This window comes from Saccopteryx leptura, chromosome 1 (genome assembly GCF_036850995.1).
Source record: "Saccopteryx leptura isolate mSacLep1 chromosome 1, mSacLep1_pri_phased_curated, whole genome shotgun sequence".
NCBI lineage: Eukaryota > Metazoa > Chordata > Mammalia > Chiroptera > Emballonuridae > Saccopteryx > Saccopteryx leptura.
The window spans coordinates 57,572,775-57,595,233 of NC_089503.1; the positions used below are offsets into that span (position 1 = coordinate 57,572,775).

Sequence of the window (22,459 nt, forward strand, 5' to 3'; positions counted from 1 at the left end):
TATTCAGAAAGCCGAACATACCAGTACACCCGGGCTCAAGGCTATCTCCAACCCTATAAAATTTTGCCTCAGTCTGTTTTTGGTGCCCTTCTTCCCAGAGAAGTGCCCTGGCAGGTCCTTCTCCTCTAATAAAGCCTGCACATCTGGTGTTCGGGTGCCATCTCATTCTTACATCTGGTGCCAAAACCCGGAACGGGGTACTGGCTGGCTGGACGATCCCCTTGCCAGCCGAACTTACAACTAAGGAAGCAGTGGACAGTGGCAGCTCGTCCCGGGCTAACTCCCTGATTCTGTTCAGCTATGTGAGCGCAGTTGAGCTACCGGCAGTCAGACCCTGTCCCGAACCCCTGCTGGACCAGAGAAAGGTAAGGAGTTTCTCCCTTCCCTCTCCCGGTTGGCTTTAATTTGACCCATAAATCCCTAATCCATCGTCGGACAGCTTTCTCTGGTCAGCCTCACATTTTGAGGGGTTTGCCATTTTTCTGTCCCAGGGACAGCACATTCCAAAAGTCTAAGAGCCTAGCCAAATCCCTCCACATTCTCTTTCAGCTCCTTCTTAGGTGGTGATGACCCTTAAGCAGGACAACTCCACATTTGCAGGAGAGCTTTCTCCTTTGAGATTGTGATTGGAGGCGGGGACGCCCTCGATAGATCACTAATCTCCACATTGGGCTCTTCGGAGTCAAAGCTGTCTGACCAGGCCCTGGCCGGTTGGCTCAGCGGTAGAGCATCGGCCTGGCGTGCGGGGGACCCGGGTTCGATTCCCGGCCAGGGCACGTAGGAGAAGCGCCCATTTGCTTCTCCACCCCCCCCCCTCCTTCCTCTCTGTCTCTCTCTTCCCCTCCCGCAGCCAAGGCTCCATTGGAGCAAAAATGGCCCGGGCGCTGGGGATGGCTCCTTGGCCTTTGCCCCGGGCGCTAGAGTGGCACTGGTCTCGGCAGAGCATCGCCCCCTGGTGGGCAGAGCATCGCCCCCTGGTGGGCAGAGCGTCGCCCCTGGTGGGCGTGCCGGGTGGATCCCGGTCGGGCGCATGCGGGAGTCTGTCTGACTGTCTCTTCCCGTTTCCAGCTTCAGAAAAATACAAAAAAAAAAAAAAAAAAAAGCTGTGTGACCAAACCCTGCTGGGCTGTCTTCTACTCATTTTCTTTTGCAATACTGCCTGGCCACAATATAAACTAGACAACGACTCCCACAGGCCTGAAAACGAGACATTCGATTACAATATTCTGAGAGACCATGACAACTTTTGCCACTGGATGGAAAAGCTTCTGAAATTCCTTACGTGCAGGCTTCCTTCTACTTTCACTCCTGTCCTTAATTTCTGTACCACTTGTTCTACACGCAGGCTCTTTGTTGGCCAAAGAAACCTCACCTAAAACCTCCGCTCCCAATCTCTCCTTCTCTGCAGACTCTCAACTCTCTTCCCCTCCTGCCTGACACCCAGGGGCACCCCTCTCTGGTCCCTCTGCAAATCTTTTCCACTCAAATCTCTCCCCTCCAGAAAGCCCCCTCCCTTTGCAGAATCCTGTTTCTCATTCACTTGCAAATACCAGTTTCTCTTTCTCCTCCCCTGCAGGAAAAAGAGATAGTTATGCCCTTCTCCCCCTTGTCCTCTCCCCTCTCCTCAGAGCTCTAAATCTTTTTTTTTTTTTTAGCTCTAAATCTTTTTGACTCCTCTGACCACCAGTACTTTAATCTCTTCCTCCTCCTCCTGCAGATTCTAATCCTCCTTCTTTTCCATCCAGCTGCTACATTGTCCATCCATCTGTTTTCTCTCTTCTTCCTCTTTATGCTGACAACTCCCTGCCATCTCAAAAGCTTAAGAAAGCAGACTTGTCTATTGAGCTGTGTGAGTGAGTAATATATTTTGTCTCTTTGTCAGAAAATATCTCTAGTATAATTTTAATTGACATAAGCACACTCATTTAAATTCCTTAATTCATAATGTGTATCTGAAGTCTTTGTTTAAAGTGTAACTGTGTCTATTTCTAAGACCTTAAACCAATAATTACCCGCCTCTTAAACCAGGCTTACTCATCCCCACGGACTCCCCCTGCAATACCCCCATTTTTCCTGTTCAAAAATCTTCAGGGGCTTATCACCTCATACAAGCCTTATAACTAATCAATGAGGCAGTAGTTCCCCTCCATCTAGTAGTCCCTAATCTCTACAAGTTACTGTCACACATTCCCTCAAACACCACTCACTTCACGGTCCTAGACCTCAAGAATGCCTTCTTTACCATTCCTCTACACCTTGATTCTTACTTTCTGTTTGCATTCACCTGGACTGATCCGGACACTAATGCAACCCAGCAACTTACATGGACTGTCTTACCTCAGGGGTTCAGAAACAGCCCACACCTGTTTTGGCAGGCACTAGCTCAAAATTTAGCAGCATGCAATCTCGAAACTAGTACTCTCTTACAATATGTAAATAACCTACTCTTCTGCAGCCCCTCCCTGCCTGCCTCAAGGAGACACACCGCCACCCTTCTTAACTTCCTCGTTATGAAGTGATATCGTGTCTTCTCTGCTAAGGCTCAACTTCACTCTTAGTCCGTAGTCTATCTGGGCATCACCTTAACCCCACCACCTGAGGTCTCACCCTAGATCTAACTCAGACCCTCCACAGTCTCCGACCACCTACCACCATAAATCAAATCTTTTCTTTCCTTGGTCTAACAGGCTTCTTTAGACACTGGATTCCCAATTTTGCTCTCTTAGTCAAGCCCCTCAATGAGATCTTCTGAGCATGGCTTTTAAAGTCTATAATGGCCAAGGGGTAACAGAAAAGGTAAATAAGGCCCCCAAAAGTCAGGAAATACCAGCTTTTGGCATATGCTCTAAAGGCTCCAGTGCCCTAAAGGGCTTTATAGAATTCCATCAGGGCCCTGCTCCAGAGTGGAAAGAAAGGTCATTGAACTGAAGCCTGCCAGGCTTCCTGGCCCACCAAGGGACACATTTCTGCTGTGGAAAGAGGGACACGAGAAGGTAAGCTTCTCCCTTGCTCCATGGAGGGAGGGTTCAGTCTCTTCTAGCCCTGCTCCAGCTACCTGTGACCTGATGTTGTCCAGCATGCTGGGCATTGCCACTGAAGGCCCAAGGACATCGTTCACGAGCCTAAAGTATTTCTTCCAAGTAGCAGATAAACTGATCTCATTTCTTGTAAACACAAGGGCCATCTACTATGCCTTGTCTGAATATCTGAGTTTTATTTATACCTCGAAGATCTCTACTGTGGGTAATGACAGTCTGATTTTGTTATTGTATTTAATGTATAGCAACTCCTTTATTACTCTTGTCTCAATGCCCCATGCCTATTGTAGGCTGGGGCCTGCTGCTAATTCCAGCTAGAAGCAGTGGTCACTAGGACTTAAACCCTAACTGCAAAGTGTAGAAATGTAACCACCCTTTCCCTAAGTACTTGCAGGATTTACAGGTGTTACTCAGCAAACTGTTCAAAGACTGTCCAATTGGGCTTCCAGCAGTACATCACCCAAGGACTGACTTTCACGTGGACAGGTCCACACACCATGATCCTGACAACTCCTACTGCTGCTAAAGTAGAAAAACGGCATTACACCTATATGCGTCTCCCTACTAATTAGAAACCTGTACCCTACTCTATCTTACCCCAAATGTCAACCTAATCCCACCCCATGAGCCTCTTTCAATTCCTAGTATACTACCCATCAATCTAGGACCAAACAAGCTGTACAGGTAATTCCTCTTCTTATTGCTTTAGGAATCTCTACAGAAGTAGGTCTAAGGGCAGGGGGACTGGCCACTTCCCTGTCTTATTCCTATACTCTCTCTCTCTCTCTGAAGCCCAGCGAATTCGTAAACATGGAATCAGTGGTTTCACACAAACTGGGTGTCTTGACTATTGCCTTTCATTGGTCCACTCACTCTCCTATTTATTTTTCTAACCTTTGGACCCTGCCTCTTACGTTTGTTCACTAGTTTCTTACAGAACCGCATGCAGACCTTCGCCAATCAAAAAACTGGAAAAATCTGCCTAACCCTACACACCAACCCTGAAACTTGCCCTCGTGAAACAGAAAAATCTGGAACCCTAGAAATATACCCCTACTCCGAACAATGGTGGAAAAATCCCTTGTTCTCAATGTTAGCGCCAATTATAGGACCAATCCTAATTTTGTGCCTAATATTAATGCTTACCCCTTTCTTTATCAAGTTCCTTCAGGCTCAAATGAGAGAAATCTCCAAGATTACCTACAGTCAAATGCTCCTACACTCCTATTCCCCAGTACCCCAAGGAGAACTTCACGAAGGAAATATCAAATAGGTAGGGATGACAGCAGGAAGAAGCCGCCCCTCAGCCCGAGAAGTTCCCTCCTGAATGTTCTCCAAACCCCCTTCCTTTTAAACCACACATACTCAGTCCTTCTAAAACTTATACCAACAGGTTCCCCATCTCTAAAAATCTCCACATGTCCTCCCATTCAAAAGGAACCAGACCAGCATGTCTCATGAGGCTCATTCAGGAGACCACGTATCACCATGTCACTCTGTCCACTCGGCACTCGCAGCAAGCAATTCACAATTACCTCGCAAAATTTTTTACTTCCTCACTCAGGTTTTCGAAGACATCGCCTGGTTCAGACTTCACAGCACAGAAATTGACGACCTCCTTAACTGGATGGGGGACTTGGCTTGGCAAGGTTCCCTTCTTGAGTTCTCTCCAGAAGAAGCAATAATTTTCTAATTTTTTCTCCTCTTTCTCCTCATCACTCCTCACCGTGTATTATAAAATTAATAACTGCCTTTCTTTTATATGTAACCACAGAGTTGAGAAATGATAGATACATGAATTTATCAGGAATTACAACTGCCCTTTTGCTGTGCCACTTGGCTGCCTCACCCCACCCTAATTACTGGACAATAGGCCCTGGGACAGAGGGGTTCAGGAAGCAGGAGTATTCAGAAAGCCGAACAAACCAGCACATCCTTGCTTGAGGCTATCTCCAACCCTATAAAATTTTGCCTCAGTTTGTTTTTGGTGCCCTTCCTCCTGGAGGAGTGCCCCAGCAGGTCTTTCTCCTCTAATAAAGCCTGCACATCTGGTGTTCGACAGTTGTCTCATTCTTACAGCCAGACGCCATCATGGCCATTCACATACAGGTTCTCATTGAATTCAGACTGACGGTAAAGAAATAGTGGGGCCAAAAAATGGTGGGCCATTCCTTTATTCAAGTCTCGCACTGGCCGCCAAGCAAACACACAGGGCTCCCAAAGCCACTGATGCATTCTCCGGTTCCACAACCAGGAGAATCTTCTCCGGTTCCTCCTAGAATCAAAGGCCTCACCAGTCTCAGTAGGGCTCCGAAGGTCCCTCAGCTCTGGTTCCCCATCTCACACCTTCTCTTTCCCTGCCAACATGGCTTCTTCTTCAGCACTCTGCATTCTCTCTTCTCTCACTGCAAACATGGCTTCTTTTTCTGCAAAACTGGCTTCTTCTCTTTTCAAAACTTTCTGGTGCGAAAATCTCTCCTCCAGCAAACATTAGCAAAACAATGCCCCTTCCAAGAAGAAATGCAATATGCCATTTCAGACCACATATACCTGGCGCTGCCCAGCCCCCAATGCAAACTATAAACGAGCAAACATAAAAATCGTATTTTACTAACTTATTTGACCAACAGGGAGGGTAGTCTTGTGCTAGGCCAGTATCTTTCTTGACAAAGGTCAACTTTACTTTAACTGAGCCTACTGTCTTTTTGCACCTAACACACCTTTGGAATGTCAGGGTAATTTCCTTTTTCCAGACTGCTCAGGGCAAAATCTCCCAGCAGAGCTGGAAGCCACTGAACTCATCACTGCTATTGTGTTAACTGTTAACTATACAATACCCACCTATGTAAAAGATGTGTCTATCCATTTTACTTTTTATCCAACCCCAGAGATCCTTCCACCCCTCACCCCTGCCTCCCTAATCTATCACCAATGAATTTCACATAACTCCTTGTCTTCCCTTTTGATTCTAACATATAAAATAAGTAGTAAACCTGCCATTTTCTGGAGCATTTTCTCAATCCATTGAGATTTTGCTTCCAGACAACTGTTGTCAGTTTGGCTCAAATAAACTCCTAATAATTCCTACACGTTTGGACATTTCTTATGTTGACAACTGTTTTCAATATTCTTGGATTTCTCTCTGTTCCTCAGTTTCCAGGAAAATTCTTTGGGAAAAACTCCAACTAGTTCCAGCCATACTGATAGAATTTGCATTATTGCCATAACTGAACTGGGATTTTCAAGTAGTACTTTGGCCACCACAGTGGTGGTGGGGAGACAGAGGCTGACAGATGTCCCCTGCTGTGATGCCCTGGGGGACTGCAGCTTTGTGGCCTACACTGTCCTAGTGGCTGGATCAGTGCCATAGAAAATCCTGGCATACACAGGCTGATAGGCACTCAGACTGGTTTCTAACGTTTCTCTTGCTGATCACATCAATCCCCTTCCAATCCCTCCACCCCCAACTCAGCCAATACTGCTGTTAGAATTAAGACAAAGCTCAGTACCCAGTACCATGGCCTCTAATGTCCTGCAACATCTGTTCTAGGCTCCCAGCATCCCCCCCGCCCCTGCAGCTGTAGTCCCAGAACTCTTTTTCAGTCCTTTATGCTTGCTATTGTTCCTCCTTCCACAGGGTCTTTGTAGACAAAAGTTCCTTCTGCCAGGAATGCTCTTCTCACCTTCTCCACCTATGTTAGCTGCCCCTTGTTCACTTCAGAGCTGAAGCTTCCTCTGGGAAGCTTTCCCTGACCAGAGGAAATCTATCTGAGGCACTCAGAATTCTCTGCACCATCTTTTTGCAGCATTTGTCACAGCTGTAATTTCACATTTGCACAATTAATGTCTTACTAGGCACTAAACTCCATGAGGTGGGGCCTGTACATATTTTTGGCTTACCACTGATCCATCAGGGCCTAACACAATGCCAGCACATAGTAAGCACTATTTATTGAATGAATAAATTATTGAACTAATTCTTCATTTTTACTATTTTTGCAAAAGAAATCAGTTCTGATTATAAGTTTATGACTGTAAATAACTACTAACAACCACCTAACTCTTACCATTTACAAAATACTTATCCAATATTCAGTATTTAACTATTTACATGAACAGCAAAGAACATAGCAATGGTTCAATATCTCCAAAACTCAAAGTATTGTGTGTGAGAGACAAGAAAATAGATGATCAAATCCCAATAGAGGGTGATAAGTGGTGTATCACAGAGGAAGCACAGAATGCAGGTGAGGGTTGGGGAAGGCTTCCTCTTCATTTTTTTTAATGTTTATTTTATTGATTTTTTTAAAGAGAAAGGAAGGAAGAGAAAGAAACAGGAGCATCAATCTGTTCCTGTATGTGTCCTGACCAGGGATCAAACCGGCAACTGCTGTGCTTCAGGAACATGCTCTACCAACCGAGCTATCTGGCCAAGGCAGGGAAGGCTTCTTGGAAGATGTGATACTGATATCCAAAGGATGAATAATTTTCTAGACAACAAGAGTTCCTCTGCCTGAAACTCGCTCAAGATCCTGGGAGGGTGGTCTGACAGGTATCACCAAAGATTCTTCACATTTGAGGTCACTGAGGAAGTTAAGAAACCACTACCCCAAGGCCACACAGTCAAGAAGCAGTAGGGCCAGCAGCTAAAGGCTCAATTCCAGGGCTGGCCTGCCCTTCAGAGACATGCTTTCTCCCCTCAAGCCACCGGTAGGCCCAGCTGTTCTCTGCTCCTGGGTTTGGCCAACCACCTGACTCAGCTGGGCTTTAGGCAGTTGACTGGCTGCTTCCACAGCTCACCTATCAAATTCAGAAAAAGCTGCTAATTCCATCATCCTCAATTGCTTTCCATCACCAGGGAGCAACCAAACAGGGACTCAAAAGGTTACACACTTCAGAAAAGGTACAAGGCCCTGGACCACACTGCAAAACTGTTTGTCTAGTGAAGACCCACCTCAGCAAATCCTGGTGATTCAGTGTGTGATCTGAACTCTTCCAAAGGGACCCAGTTTTCTCTGCATAATACTAGGAACTGTATTTCAAAGTTCTCAGTGGGAACCCCATTAATAAGAGTTGGAAACTAAGACTCAAAAATAGAGGTTCTATGACTTATTAAGGGTCACAGAGCAAGGCAGTAACTGTCAGAAGTGGAACCAAGGTCTTCTAATCCTAAAATTCTTGTATTCTGCCTGACCTCTGGTGGTGCAGTGGATAAAGCATCTACCTGGGAACACCGAGGTTGCCGGTTCAAAACCCTGCACTTGTCTGGTCAAGGCATATATGGGAGTTGATGCTTCCTGCTCCTCCCCCCTTTTTCTCTCTCTCTCCTCTCTAAAATGAATAAATAAAAATTAATTAATTAATTTTAAAAATTCTTGTATTCTTTCTTTAACATTATGCTGCCTTCTAGCATCCCAGCATTCAAAAAGCCGGTGTGGGTTAGACACTCTAGCTTTCAGAAAAAGGTGTGATAATAGAGAATTCCCACAACAAGGATCAGATTACAAGAGCGATACCAGTTGAGCCTTGACCTTTGGTCTAGGACAGTAATTTTCAATAGGTATGCTGGTGTGCACAAAAATTTTTAAAACATGCAATATCTGACTATTTTGTCGGGGACACTGACCTCTTTTCCCTTAGACTGTCAAATTTAATAAATGACGACAGTCAACATAATAGCCATCTGATGTGAATGAATCAAAATTATACCTACTTTTTTTTAAATCAGCAAAAAATATATTTTTTGGTGTGCCACAGAATTTTAGTAATTAGATTATGTGTGCCATGTGATGAAAAAGGTAGGATAAAGCTTTTGTTTCAATCTATTGTAAGACAAGAACATTTACATATTTATACTGGTTAAGAGAGCTGGATGTTTTGGTTGCTCTGATGCCATCATTAATATCTTCCCATTCAGCCAAAATGATATAACAATCGATAAACAGACAACCTCTGAGGCCCTGAGACAGCTAAATGTGTTTACCAGCCAGGGTTTTTGTTAATTAGATAAAATCCCTGGATCAATGTGCAGAACATTTACCTATGCTGTAGCTAAGCACATTCTGGACACCTTAATCCTGGCACATGGACAGCAAGCTGGGGCATCTGGGGACAGGAACCAAACCAAGCCATCAATGCAAATCTAAAGTAAATGTGTTTAGCCCTCAAGAAAACCCAATCCTTTTTTCTTTCCTGAGCTGCAAACCACATCAGACTTCTTTCCAAAGGCATCTAGTAAACAAGTTTGAGTTAATATGAAGTTCCTTTAACTTCTAAAATCATCAAATTAGAAATCAAAACAATCTCTAAACTTAACAGAGATTTGGAGAGGCAGCATGATATGTATAATGAGAAAACTAAAAAAGACCCATACATTCAACTGCCTGGTTAATATCTCCACTTGAATATTTCACAGGCACATTAAATTCAGCATGTTTAAAATGAAACTTTTCCTCAACCCAGTCCTCCTCTAGCATTTTCATCTCAGTGAATGGTAACAGCATGCAGGCAGCTGATCAAGCTAGAAAACCGAGATTCATTCATTGTTTGTTTGTTTTTTTGTTTTTAGTATGCAACTTTTTAAATTCATTTATTGATTTTAGAGAGAGAGGAAGAGAAAGAGAGAGAGAGAGAAACATCGATCTATTCCTGTATCTGTCCTGACCAGGCATCAAACCAGCAACCCTTGCCCCTCTGGACCTAGCTATCCGGCCAGGGCTACATTTCTTTTTTTTTTTTTTCTTTTTTTATTCTTCTGAAGCTGGAAACGGGGAGAGACAGTCAGACAGACTCCCACATGCGCCCGACAGGGATCCACCCGGCACGCCCACCAGGAGCGATGCTCTGCCCACCAGGGGGAGACGCTCTGCCCCTCCGGGGCGTCGCTCTGTCGTGACCAGAGCCACTCCAGCGCCTGGGGCAGAGGCCAAGGAGCCATCCCCAGCGCCTGGGCCATCCTCGCTCCAATGGAGCCTTGGCTGCGGGAGGGGAAGAGAGAGACAGAGAGGAAGGAGAGGGGGAGGGGCGGAGAAGCAGATGGGTGCCTCTCCCGTGCGCCCTGGCCGGGGAATCGAACCCGGGACCTCCGCACGCCAGGCTGACGCTCCACCACTGAGCCAACCGGCCAGGGCCAGGGCTACATTTCTTTTTTTTTTTTTTTTTTTTTTTTTGTATTTTTTTTTTTTGTATTTTTCTGAAGCTAGAAACGGGGAGAGACAGTCAGACAGACTCCCGCATGCGCCCGACCGGGATTCACCCGGCACGCCCACCAGGGGCCACGCTCTGCCTACCAGGGGGCGATGCTCTGCCCCGACCAGAGCCACTCTAGCGCCTGGGGCAGAGGCCAAGGAGCCATCCCCAGCGCCCGGGCCATCTTTGCTCCAATGGAGCCTTGGCTGCGGGAGGGGAAAAGAGAGACAGAGAGGAAGGAAGGGGTGGGGGTGGAGAAGCAAATAGGCGCTTCTCCTATGTGCCCTGGCCGGGAATCGAACCCGGGTCCCCCGCATGCCAGGCCGACGCTCTACCGCTGAGCCAACCGGCCAGGGCCCAGGGCTACATTTCTTAAAAAACATTATTATACTTCACTTATACATACTTCACCAAAACAATTCCTTAATATTACCTAATATCCAAAACCTGTCAAAACATTAAAAGGAGCTCAAACTTAGTAATTAGGGAAATATTAATAAAGCAAAGAAATATGTGAGACATGTCTAATTGACAAATTAAAAAGTCTGACACCAAGTGTTGGAAATGATGCAAAGCGCTGGAATTCTACTGCATTGCTGTGGGGAAGGGAGAACAATCCTTCTGGAAAGACAGCATGGCATTGTATTGTAATACTGAACATACACAGACCTGATGCCCTCAACCACTGCTAGATTCATACATACAAAATGTGTACCAACAAAGGAGACATGTGGATCAAAAACACATATAACAATGCTCACAGCAGTAGTGTTTTTAATAGAAAAAAGCTGAGATAACTCAAATGTCCCTTAAGAGAAGAGTATAAATAACTTGTGGTATGTAAATACAATAGAATAAAACACAGTAATGTAAAATGAACTAATCAGAGCCTTGCATCAACCTGGACTAATCTCACACATTTCATAATAATAAAATAGAGATGGAAAATAACACGCATAATATAAGTCTGTTCAAAACCAATGCCTGCCACTTACTTTCAAATGGTTCAGCAAATATGTATCTATATACGTTCACCTCTTCAGATACAAAGAAAACATAGCAAATTATTAAAAAATATAAATCCAGTTAGAAGTATATAAAGGTTCATTGTATTATTTTGCTATTTTCTTTAGATTTGAGATTTTCAAAATAAAAGAGAAAAAAGTTCAAAAATCAGATAGCTACTTTAATGTTTAAGAGTAGTTTCTTCATCGGAGTGATAGATACATGAGTTTTCTTTATAATTATTTCTTAAACTATATAAATATTTTATGCATTTTTCTGTATGTATAGTACACAAAAGAAGAAAGGTACAAAAGTGATGATGTATATAAAAATACAAGAAAACGGCTACACACTTGTTTAATATTACTATTTAAAAAAATAAAACTTTGCTTTATAAAGCAACCAAACATTAAGTAAGGGGCTTTTGTTACATGGGTCATTTACTTAAGATCAATTTTTCTCAAAAGGTACATACCTAGAACCAATTTTTGAGGCTAGCAATAATAATGTCATCTCATTTTTCTACAAAATAGTTCTTATACAATCATTGATTCTGAACCTTTTTTACTTTGATATTAGGTAGTATATTCTACTAAATAGTTCATGAACTGTATTATGATATCATAATACTAATTCTGGAAGATATTCTAGCATATGCTACTTTTAAAATTTATTGTAAGAAAACTCTAGATAAAACCCTCAAAGTTGTTCATAATTTCATGTTTTTTATCAACTTTTAATATATTAATCTGTCATCTTCTGTGTCATCTAAATCATTACTTCTTCATTTCTTCTGCAGCTTCTTCTATAGTTGGAATGTAGATTATTTTCCGTTTTCTGTCTTTTCTGGTTCTTTATTAAACAGAATAACAATGTCTTCTTTCTTTCCACATTTTGCACAAACTTCAAGTTCACAAGCACATGGTCTACACCGGGGGTCCCCAACCTATGGCCAGGGGGCCGCATGCAGCCCGCCCTGAGGCCATTTATCCGGCCCCGCAGCACTTCCGGAAGGGGCACCTCTTTCACTGGTGGTCAGTGAGAGGAGCATAGTTCCCATTGAAATACTGGTCAGTTTGTTGATTTAAATTTACTTGTTCTTTATTTTAAATATTGTATTTGTTCCCATTTTGTTTTTTTACTTTAAAATAAGTTATGTGCAGTGTGCATAGGGATTTGTTCATAGTTTTTTTATAGTCCGGCCCTCCAACGGTCTGAGGGACAGTGAACTGGCCCCCTGTGTAAAAAGTTTGGAGACCCCTGGTCTACACATTATGTAATAAGAATCCTTCACTGTCTTTTGTAGACATTTAACACGTTTCTTAGGCCTTGACAATGGTTTGTATTTGCTGTATTTTACACACCATTCAAGAACTTCTTTACAGCACTGACATACACTATCATGAAGTTTTTCATTAATTTTCTTGGTTTGAACACTCTTATCAAACTTGTCATTTTTGAAGCTAAACGTATTCTGATGCCTCTGAGGCCTGAAACAGGCCATGTTCCCTTTCTGGGAGCTCAATGCCGAAATCACAAACTTGGACAATGAAATATCCTGAAATTCATTCTTAACATCTCCTTCTCCCTAGTCAATCATATCCAATTCTATTCATGCAGTCAATATTCATTTATTGAGTACCTACTGCATAGTAGGCCCTGATAGCATTCTAACCATCACTAAATCCTGTTTAGCTTACTCTCTCCATCTTTGCTACTGACATCTTAATCCAAGTCACCACCTGCCATTCAGGAATCCTCTCTAGTCTGGACTACTCTAGTTACTTTCAGCCAGTCTTCTACATCTACCATAGCTCTCTATCAATCTTGCCTCCACAGAGTGACCAGAGTGACCTTTTAAAATTACAGATCCACTTACAGACATAAAATCAACAAGGAAATAGCAGCCTTAACTGATACATTAGACCATATGGATAAAATTGATATTTTTCAGAGCATTTTCACTCTACAGCAGCAGAATACACATTCTTTTCAACTGTACCTAGAATATTTTCTAGGATAGATCACGTGTTAGGACACAAACAAGTCTCAACAAATTTAAGAGGCTCAAAATCATATCAAGCGTCTTTTCCGACCACAAGGGTATAAAACTAGATATCAGTTACAAGAAAAAAAACCCTGAAAAACACACAAATACATGGAGACTAAATAACATGTTACTAAATAATATAGGTTACAAAAGATATAAAGAGAGAAATCAAAAGATTCCTTGAGACAAACAAATACGAAAACACAACAACTCAAAATATATGGGACACAGCAAAAGCAATCCTAAGAGGGAAATTCATAGCATTACAGGCCTACCTGAAGAAAGAAGTAAAATCCAAATGAACAGTCTAACCTTACACCTAAAGAATTAGAAAATGAACAACAAAAGCACAAAGTGATTTGAAGGAAAGAAATAAAAATAAGAGTGGAAATAAAAGAAATACAGTCTAAGAAAATACAAAAGATTAATAAAACCAAGAGCTGGTTTTGCGACAAAATAATAAAAATTGATAAATATTTTATTAGACTCATCAGGAAAAAAAGAGGACCCAAATAAATAAAATCAGAAATAAAAAAGAAGTAACAACTGACATTACAGAAATACAAAGGATTATAAAAATATATTATAAACAACTATGTATATGCTAACAAATTGGACAATTTGGAAGACATGGATAAATTACTAGAAACATACAATCTTCCAAAACTGAATTAAGAAGAAAAAGAAAACTGAACAGACTAATTACAACTAATGAAATTGAAACAGTAATAAAAAGACTCCCAATAAACAGAAGTCCTGGACCAGATAGCTCACCGGTAAGTTTTACCAAACATGCAAAGAACTAGCATCTGTTCTTCTCAAATTATTCCAAAAACTTCAAAAGAAAGGAAGACCCACAAGCTCATTTTACAAGATCAGCATGATCATAATTCTAAAACCAAATAAAGACACTCCAAAGAAAGATAACTATAAGCCAATAGCCTCTGTTGAACACAGATGATAACATCCTCAACAAAACATTAGCAAACTGAATTCAGCAGTACATTAAAAAGATCATACATCATAATCAAGTGGAATTTATTCTTGGGATGCAACACTGGTAAAATAAAAATCACATGATCATATCAACAGAATCAGAAAAAGCATTTGATAAAACCCAGAACCCATTTATGATAAAATTCTCAGCATAGTGGGAATATAGAGAACATAACTCAACAAAATAAAGGCCATATATGACAAACTCATAGTTAACATCAAACTCAACAGGCAAAAAATAAAAGTGTTTCCCTCAAGATCAGGAACAAGACAGGGATGTCTACTTTCACCACTTATACAACACAGTACTAGAAAGTTCTAGCTATAGCAATCAGACAAGAAAAAGAAATAAAAGGCATTCAAATTGAAAAGAAGTAAAACTGTCATTATATGCAGCTGACATGATATAAAGAATCCTAACGACTACCAAAAAACTACTAGAACCGATAAATGAATTCAGTAAAGTAGCAAGACAGAAAATAAATATTTGGAAATCAATTGCATTTTTATATACCAACAATGAACTATCAGAAAGGAAAACTAAGAAAATAATCCTATTTACAATTATATCAAGAAAAAATACCTAAGAATAAATTTAAATGAGGAAGTAAAAGACCTATATTTGGAAGATTACAAGACACTGAAGAAAGAAATGGAAGAAATACATATAAATGGAAGTATACTGTGTTCATGGATAGGAAGAATTAACATCATTAAAATGCCCATACTACCCAAAGCAATCTGTAGATTCAACACAATTCCTATCAAAATACCAATGGCATATTCTACAGAACTAGAACAAATATTCCAAAAATTTATATGAAACCACAAAAATAGAATAGCAACAACAATCTTGAGAAAAAAGATTGAGAACAAAGTTGAAAGTATCAGGCTATCTGATATCAAACTATACTACAAGGCCATACATAGTAATGAAAATAGCATGGCAGGGGTCCCCAAACTTTTTACACAGGGGGCCAGTTCACTGTCCCTCAGACCGTTGGAGGGCCGGACTATAAAAAAAAACTATGAACAAATCCCTGTGCACAATGCACATATCTTATTTTAAAGTAAAAAAACAAAACGGGAACAAATACAATATTTAAAATAAAAAACAAGTAAATTTAAATCAACAAACTGACCCGTATTTCAATGGGAACTATGCTCCTCTCACTGACCACCAATGAAAGAGGTGCCCCTTCGGGAAGTGCGGGGGGAGCCGGATAAATGGCCGTAGTTTGGGGACCCCTGTAGTATGGTACTGACATTAAAACAGACATATAGTTCAGTGGAAGAGAATAGAGAACCCAGAAACAAACCCATGCCTTTATGGTTGATTAATATATATATATATATATATATATATATATATATATATATATATTTTTTTTTTTTTTTTTTTTTTTTTTTTTTTTGTATTTTTCTGAAGCTGGAAACGGGGAGGCAGTCAGACAGACTCCCGCATGCGCCCAACCGGGATCCACCCCCGGCATGCCCACCAAGGGGCGATGCTCTGCCCCTCTGGGGCATCGCTCTGTTGCATCCAGAGCCATTCTAGCGCCTGGGGCAGAGGCCACAGAGCCATCCCCAGCGCCCGGGCCATCTTTGCTCCAACGGAGCATCGGCTGCAGGAGGGGAAGAGAGAGACAGAGAGGAAGGAGAGGGGGAGGGGTGGAGAAGCAGATGGGCGCCTCTCCTGTGTGCCCTGGCCAGGAATCGAACCCGGGATTCCTGCACGCCAGGCCGACACTCTACCGCTGAGCCAACCGGCCAGGGCGGTTGATTAATATTTGACAAAGGAGGCAAGAACATACAATGAGGTAAAGATATTCTATTCAATAAATGCTATTTGGAAAAATTGTACAGATACATGCAAAAAGTAAAAAATAAAACCAGACCACCTTCTTACAACATACACAAGAATAAACTCAAAATGAATTAAAGACGTAAATATAAAATTCAAAACCATAAAACTCTTAAGAAGAAAACATAAGCAGTAAAACCTCTGACATTTCTACTAATATTTTTTTCTGATAAATCTCTTTCAGCAAGAGAAACAAAAGAAAAAAATAAACAAATGAAACATCAAACAAAAAAGTTTTTGCTCAGCAATAGAAACAATCAACAAAATGAAAAGACAACCTACTGAATGGAAGAAAATATTTGCCAATGATACATGGGTTATCCAAAATTTATAAAGAACTCATATAACTCAATACCAAAAAACAAACCAAAAAACAATCCAATTAAAAAATGGGCAGAGCACCTGAACAGACACTTCTTCAAAGAGGACATACAGATAGCCTATAGATATATGAAAAGATGGTCAATGTCACTGATCATAAGAGAAAAGTGATATCACCTCACACCTATCATAATAGCTATCATTAATAAATCAACAAACAAGTGTTGGTGAAGATGTGGGAAAAATGAAACTGCCTTATAACCCAGCAATTCCACTTGTGGGTATATATCCAAAAAAACCCAAAACATTAATTCAAAAGAATACACGCACCCCTGTGTTCATTGCAGCATTATTTACAACAGCTCACATATAGAAGCAACCCAAGTGTCTATCAATGGACAAGTAGATAAAAGCTGTGGTACATACATGAAATATTATTTAGCCATAAAAAAGAATGAAATCTTACCATTTTCAAAAGCATGAATGGGCCAACAGGGTATTTATGTTAAGTGAATAAATCAGTCAGAGAAAGACAAATACATATGATTTCACTTCCATGAGGAATCTAAAGAACAATATAAATGAACAAACAAAACATACTCATTGATACAAAGAACAGACTGACGGTTACCAGAGGGGAGGGAGGTTAGGGGACTGGCTGAAAAAAATGAAGGGACTAAAGAAGTGCAAACTGGCGGTTTCAAAATAGTCATGGGAATTAAAGTACAGCATAGGGAATACAGTTAATAATATTGTAAACTATGTATGATGCTAGGTAGACACTGGAAATATCAGGGTTGGGGGGACACTTTGTAAAGTATATGATTGTCTTAAACTATGCTGTATACCTTAAACTAATACAAAATAATAGCTGTAACAGTACAATAAAATTAAAAATAAAATTACAGATCCAGATCATGTCACCATGTCTTTGTCTCATTCTCATACATAAACACATACACACTGAGGCTTAAAATTCCTCAATGGTTGCCCACTGCTGCTAGTTAAAAATAAACATCATTAACATGGCGTATAGACTCAGTGTGGCATGGTCCCTCCCAAACCCAACCTCTCTAGTCCCTGTTCACCGTAACCTACTTTCTGTCTCTATGGACTCGTATATCTGGGGTTTTTTTTTGTTTGTTTGTTTGTTTTGTATTTTTCTGAAGCTGGAAACGGGGAGAGACAGTCAGACAGACTCCCGCATGCGCCCGACCAGGATCCACCCAGCACGCCCACCAGGGGGCGATGCTCTGCCCCTCTGGGGCATCGCTCTGCTGCAACCAGAGCCACTCTAGCGCCTGGGGCAGAGGCCAAGGAGCCATCCCCAGTGCCCGGGCCATCTTTGCTCCAATGGAGCCTTGGCTGCAGGAGGGGAAGAGAGAGACAGAGAGGAAGGGTGGGTGGGTGGAGAAGCAAATGGGCGGTTCTCCTATGTGCCCTGGCCTGGAATCGAACCCAGGTCCCCCGCACGCCAGGCCGACGCTCTACCGCTGAGCCAACCGGCCAGGGCCTATCTGGGTATTTTATATAAATCAAATCATAGAACACGTGGTCTTCTGTGCCTGGCTTCTTTCACAAAGTATGATGCTTTCAAAGTTCATTCATATTGTCGTATATATTAGTACTTCATTCCTTTGTACTGACGAATACACTGAATGGCTATATCATATTTTTTATTTAGCCATTCATCAGTTAGTGGACTCGGGGTTGTTTTCTTCTTTGGGATATTATGAATAATGTGGCAAAAAAATGTTGCTATGAACATTTGTGTACAAGTATATTAATGTACATGTTTTCATTTCTCTGGAGTATATATCTAGGAGTAGACTTGCTGGGTTATTAGGTAACTATATTTAATATAAATATTTTTAGGAAATGCCAACTGAGTCCTATGACAGTCAACATCATTTTACATTCCCACCAGCAATACACAGGATTCTGATTTCTCCACATCTTCATATAATTGCTATTAGCTGTCTTTCTAATTATAATTGTCCTAAACTGGTATGAAGTAGAATCTCACTGTGGTTTTGGTTAGCATTTCCCTAATGACTAATGGGTGCTGAGCATCTTTTCATGCGTTTATTGGTTATTAAATATCTTCTTTGGAGAAATATATAATCAGATCTTGTCCATATTTAAACTGGATTATCTTTTTCATACTAAGTTTTAAGGATTTTTTTTAACATATTTTTTTATAATTTTTTTTTAAATTTTATTTATTCATTTTAGAGAGGAGAGAGAGGGAGAGAGAAAGGGAGAGGGGGAGAGAGAGGAGAGAGAGACAGAGAGAGAAGGTGGGGAGGAGCAGGAAGCATCAACTCCCATATGTGCCTTGACCAGGCAAGCCCAGGGTTTCGAACCGGCGACCATCATCTGATAGGAGATTTGTATCAAGAATATGTTAAGCCTCAAGAATATGTTAAGCCTGACCTGTGGTGGTGCAGTGGATAAAGCGTCGACCTGGAAATGCTGAGGTCGCCGGTTCGAAACCCTGGGCTTGCCTGGTCAAGGCACATATGGGAGTTGATGCTTCCTGCTCCTCCCCACCTTCTCTCTCTGTCTCTCTCTCTCCTCTCTCTCTCCCTCTCCCTCTCTCTCCTCTCTAAAATGAATTAAAAAAAATTTTTTTAATTAAGATATATATGATATGCAAATGTTTTCTCCCATTCTGTGGCAGACTCTTTTCACTTTCTTGAAGATATCCTTTGAATGCAAAAGTTTTCAATTTTAATAAAGTCCAATTTATCACCTGATCGGTGATGGTGCAGTGGATAGAGCGTTGACCTGGGATGCTGAGGTCCCTGATTTGAAACCCCGAGGTCATCAGCTTGAGTGCAGGGTCATTAAAATGATCCCATGGTCTCTGGCTTAAGCCTTCCCCCCTCCAATCAAGGCACATATGAGAAGCAATCAACAAACAACTAAAGTGACCCAACTACAAGCTGATGCTTCTCATCTCTCTCCCTTCCTGTCTGTCTCCTTCTAAATAAATAAATAAATAAATAAATAAATAAATAAATAAATAAGAAGTCCAATTTATCTACTCTAATGTCTTCTTCTAAGAGTTCCTTACTTTAGCTCTTACATTTAGGTCTATGATCCATTTTGAGTTAACTTTTGTTAACAAAAGTTGTATGGGTGAGGTAGGGCTTCAATTGCATTTTTTGTGCACTGATATCCAATTGTCCTAGCATCACATGTTGAGAGAATAAGTTATACTCATTTTGAAGCACATAATTATAATTGCATGATTAGTCACCTGGCTCCCAGTCAGACTGTAAGTAAGCACCAAGAGGACAGGGACTGCACCAATCTAGTTTACTGCTGAATCTCCAGCACTCAGCCTAATGCCTAGCTCCTAATAAGCATTCATAAATGTTGGCTTAGTGAATGATTTTATTAATAATAAACACTCAACAATTCTATGCATTATAGGTACTATCATCTTCCACGTTATTTAGGCTCATAGAAGTTAGGCAATGTAGGCCTGTTTGCTAATTCTAATTTTTGACTCGGGTGCTCCCTCCTCACTTAGCAAAGGTGCTAGTGAGCACCTCCAGGGCAGGGACTGCTTCCACTTCCTCACGTGTTGCTGCCGCCAACACAAATTCAGTTCAGGGCTAGGCACAGAGGACAGGCTAAACAGATGAGTAACTGTGGGACAAACGGAAATACACTCCACAACTGGGTCCCAACCTATCTCCAGTCCCTCCCAACCTCAGACTGTGATCCAGCAACATGGAACAGTATGTACAGTAATTTTCCCTTCGCCACCACACACCCTACACTGTTTCTTGCCTTGGTGCTACCATTCATACTGTCCCCTTTGCCTGGAATGCCTTCCCCTTCTATTTGCTAAGGTAAGGCCTACTGGTACTTTAAGACTCTAATTAGGTGCCATTTCCTCTAGGATGCTTTCTCCGGTCCCCCAGGTTGGTTAGGAGTATATTCTGGGCTTCATCTCGCAAGACTGACCATACTGTGATGTTACCATCTTCTCCCCCAGTCTCCTTCACCGACGGTAGAAATCATGCCTGGGCAGGTGTTCCCTGTGCCAAGCATATGACCCAGCATGGTAAGTGCTCACTAAATTTTTGTCAAATGAACAAAAGACTCCTGGAAAGTGTAGGCAGTCTGCAGTCCAGGTGTTATAGCATCAGACTTCCTTCATTAGAAAATGTTTGGGCTAAGAAACAACTGAGTTAAGCATCAGCAGAGAGGCCCAACTCCCTGCGGGAGACGGAAAATGAGTAGGGGTGTTGTCTTTCACCCACATTTGTTCTGAAGGAAATGTGATCTTCAGAACAGGAAGAATGGAGGCCTCACTTCTCCCAGCCCTGACAGTTCCTTGTATGGCTCAGCCCAAGCCTGGACAGATGTGCCTTCAGTCCACCCTGTGCCCTGGTTTTGGGTGAATGGTTCGAGTCTAGAAGTCAGGCTCAGGTTTGGGCTGAGCCCAGCATCAGGGCCACCTGCTCATACTGCTGACAGGTGAAGCAGGGGATCCAGGACCTGTTTTCACTCCTGACTGCACTAACAAAGTTTAAGTGCCCTGGGGGAGAAGGAAAAAATAGTTGCCACACAGGGAGAAAGGAAAAGAAAGGGACCCAGCCTACCCTCTGGTACAGCTAATGGGTCTGTTCAGGTTAGCTGACAAGTCAGTAAAAAGAAACTTTCCCCAAGTTTTGTTGTACCAGAGAACACGGTAAGACATGTGGGGAACCAGACCTTGTCCCTACCCTGGGGAGACATGTGATCCAGTGGCTTAAGGTAAAGTCTGGCCCACAACCTTCTGAATATAAAGAACAGAATGCAGCAAGTGGCAGATCCCCATTAGCCAGGCAGGCCCAAACCATAGTTACCCAGCTCCACATAAAGCAGATCAATAGTATCCACATGCCAAGGCAGCTATCCAGAATTCTTGGCTTGATCCTCTCATACTCTGAGGATTCCTGATCTGTTCCTGATTAACTCTTCAAGTAGTACGAACGTTCATGTACATCAGGGGTCCCCAAACTACGGCCCACGGGCTGCATGCAGCCCCCTGAGGCCATTTATCCGGCCCCCACCGCACTTCCAGAAGAGGCACCTCTTTCATTGGTGGTCAGTGAGAGGAGCATAGTTCCCATTGAAATACTGGTCAGTTTGTTGATTTAAATTTACTTGTTCTTTATTTTAAATATTGTATTTGTTCCAGTTTTGTCTTTTTACTTTAAAATAAGATATGTACCGTGTGCATAGGGATTTGTTCATAGTTTTTTTTTATAGTCTGGCCCTCCAACGGTCTGAGGGACAGTGAACTGGCCCCCTGTGTAAAAAGTTTGGGGACCCCTGATGTACATTCTCATGCCTCCTGACCATTCAGAGCACGATCGATTTATTTTAAAAATAAATGCTTCCTGCTCCTCCCTCCTTTCTCTTTCTCTCTATCACTCTAAAAAAAGGAATAATAAATAAATAAATAAATAAAATTAAAAAAAAAAAGTAATTCCATGAAAGCCATACGATGACCCATGTATGTTATGCATTATCCAATAAAAATTTAAGAATGGGTAAGGCAACATTAAAAAAAGGCAAATGTATGTTCTTCTTGTTTCCATAAATTGGTTATCAAACGTGATTTTAAGTTAATAAAACTGGAACTGGAACTAATTTCATTTTTTGAAAAACAAAACTCACTCCAAGGGTTAGAGAGCATGAAAAAACTCACTACTCAAAGGGTTAGATCGGCATGTGAACCTCACTGGCTTTCCTGTTTGTGGACTGAGTACCTGAGTCACGACATTCAACCCTACTTCTCTCATCTGAGCTCCAACTTTGCTTCTAGAAAAGGATTCCTCTCCTTCCACAGGCTGGCACAGCCCTTCCTAGATGACTCTCAGACCCTCCCTGACCAGAGGGCGGTGCAGAGGAGATCACATCCAGCTGGGAGGAGTCAAGGAAGGCTTCACAAGGAACACAGTATTTGAGCTGAGCCTAGAACAGGGGTCG

At 41.8% G+C, this 22,459-nt stretch overlaps 2 protein-coding genes across 2 annotated transcripts in view; both read right to left on the bottom strand.

Annotated features, from left to right (window-relative positions):
- CLPB (ClpB family mitochondrial disaggregase) overlaps positions 1–22,459 on the bottom strand; it is a 183,775-nt gene that overhangs the window by 151,941 nt on the left and 9,375 nt on the right. The window lies entirely within an intron of this gene.
- Positions 5,112–12,940, bottom strand: LOC136389681 (uncharacterized protein C9orf85-like). The gene is made up of 3 exons (XM_066361495.1): positions 12,932–12,940; positions 12,526–12,771; positions 5,112–5,165 (listed from the first exon to the last, which is right to left on the bottom strand). Exons 1-3 carry the CDS (start codon positions 12,938–12,940, stop codon positions 5,112–5,114), a joined length of 309 nt encoding a protein of 102 aa, XP_066217592.1.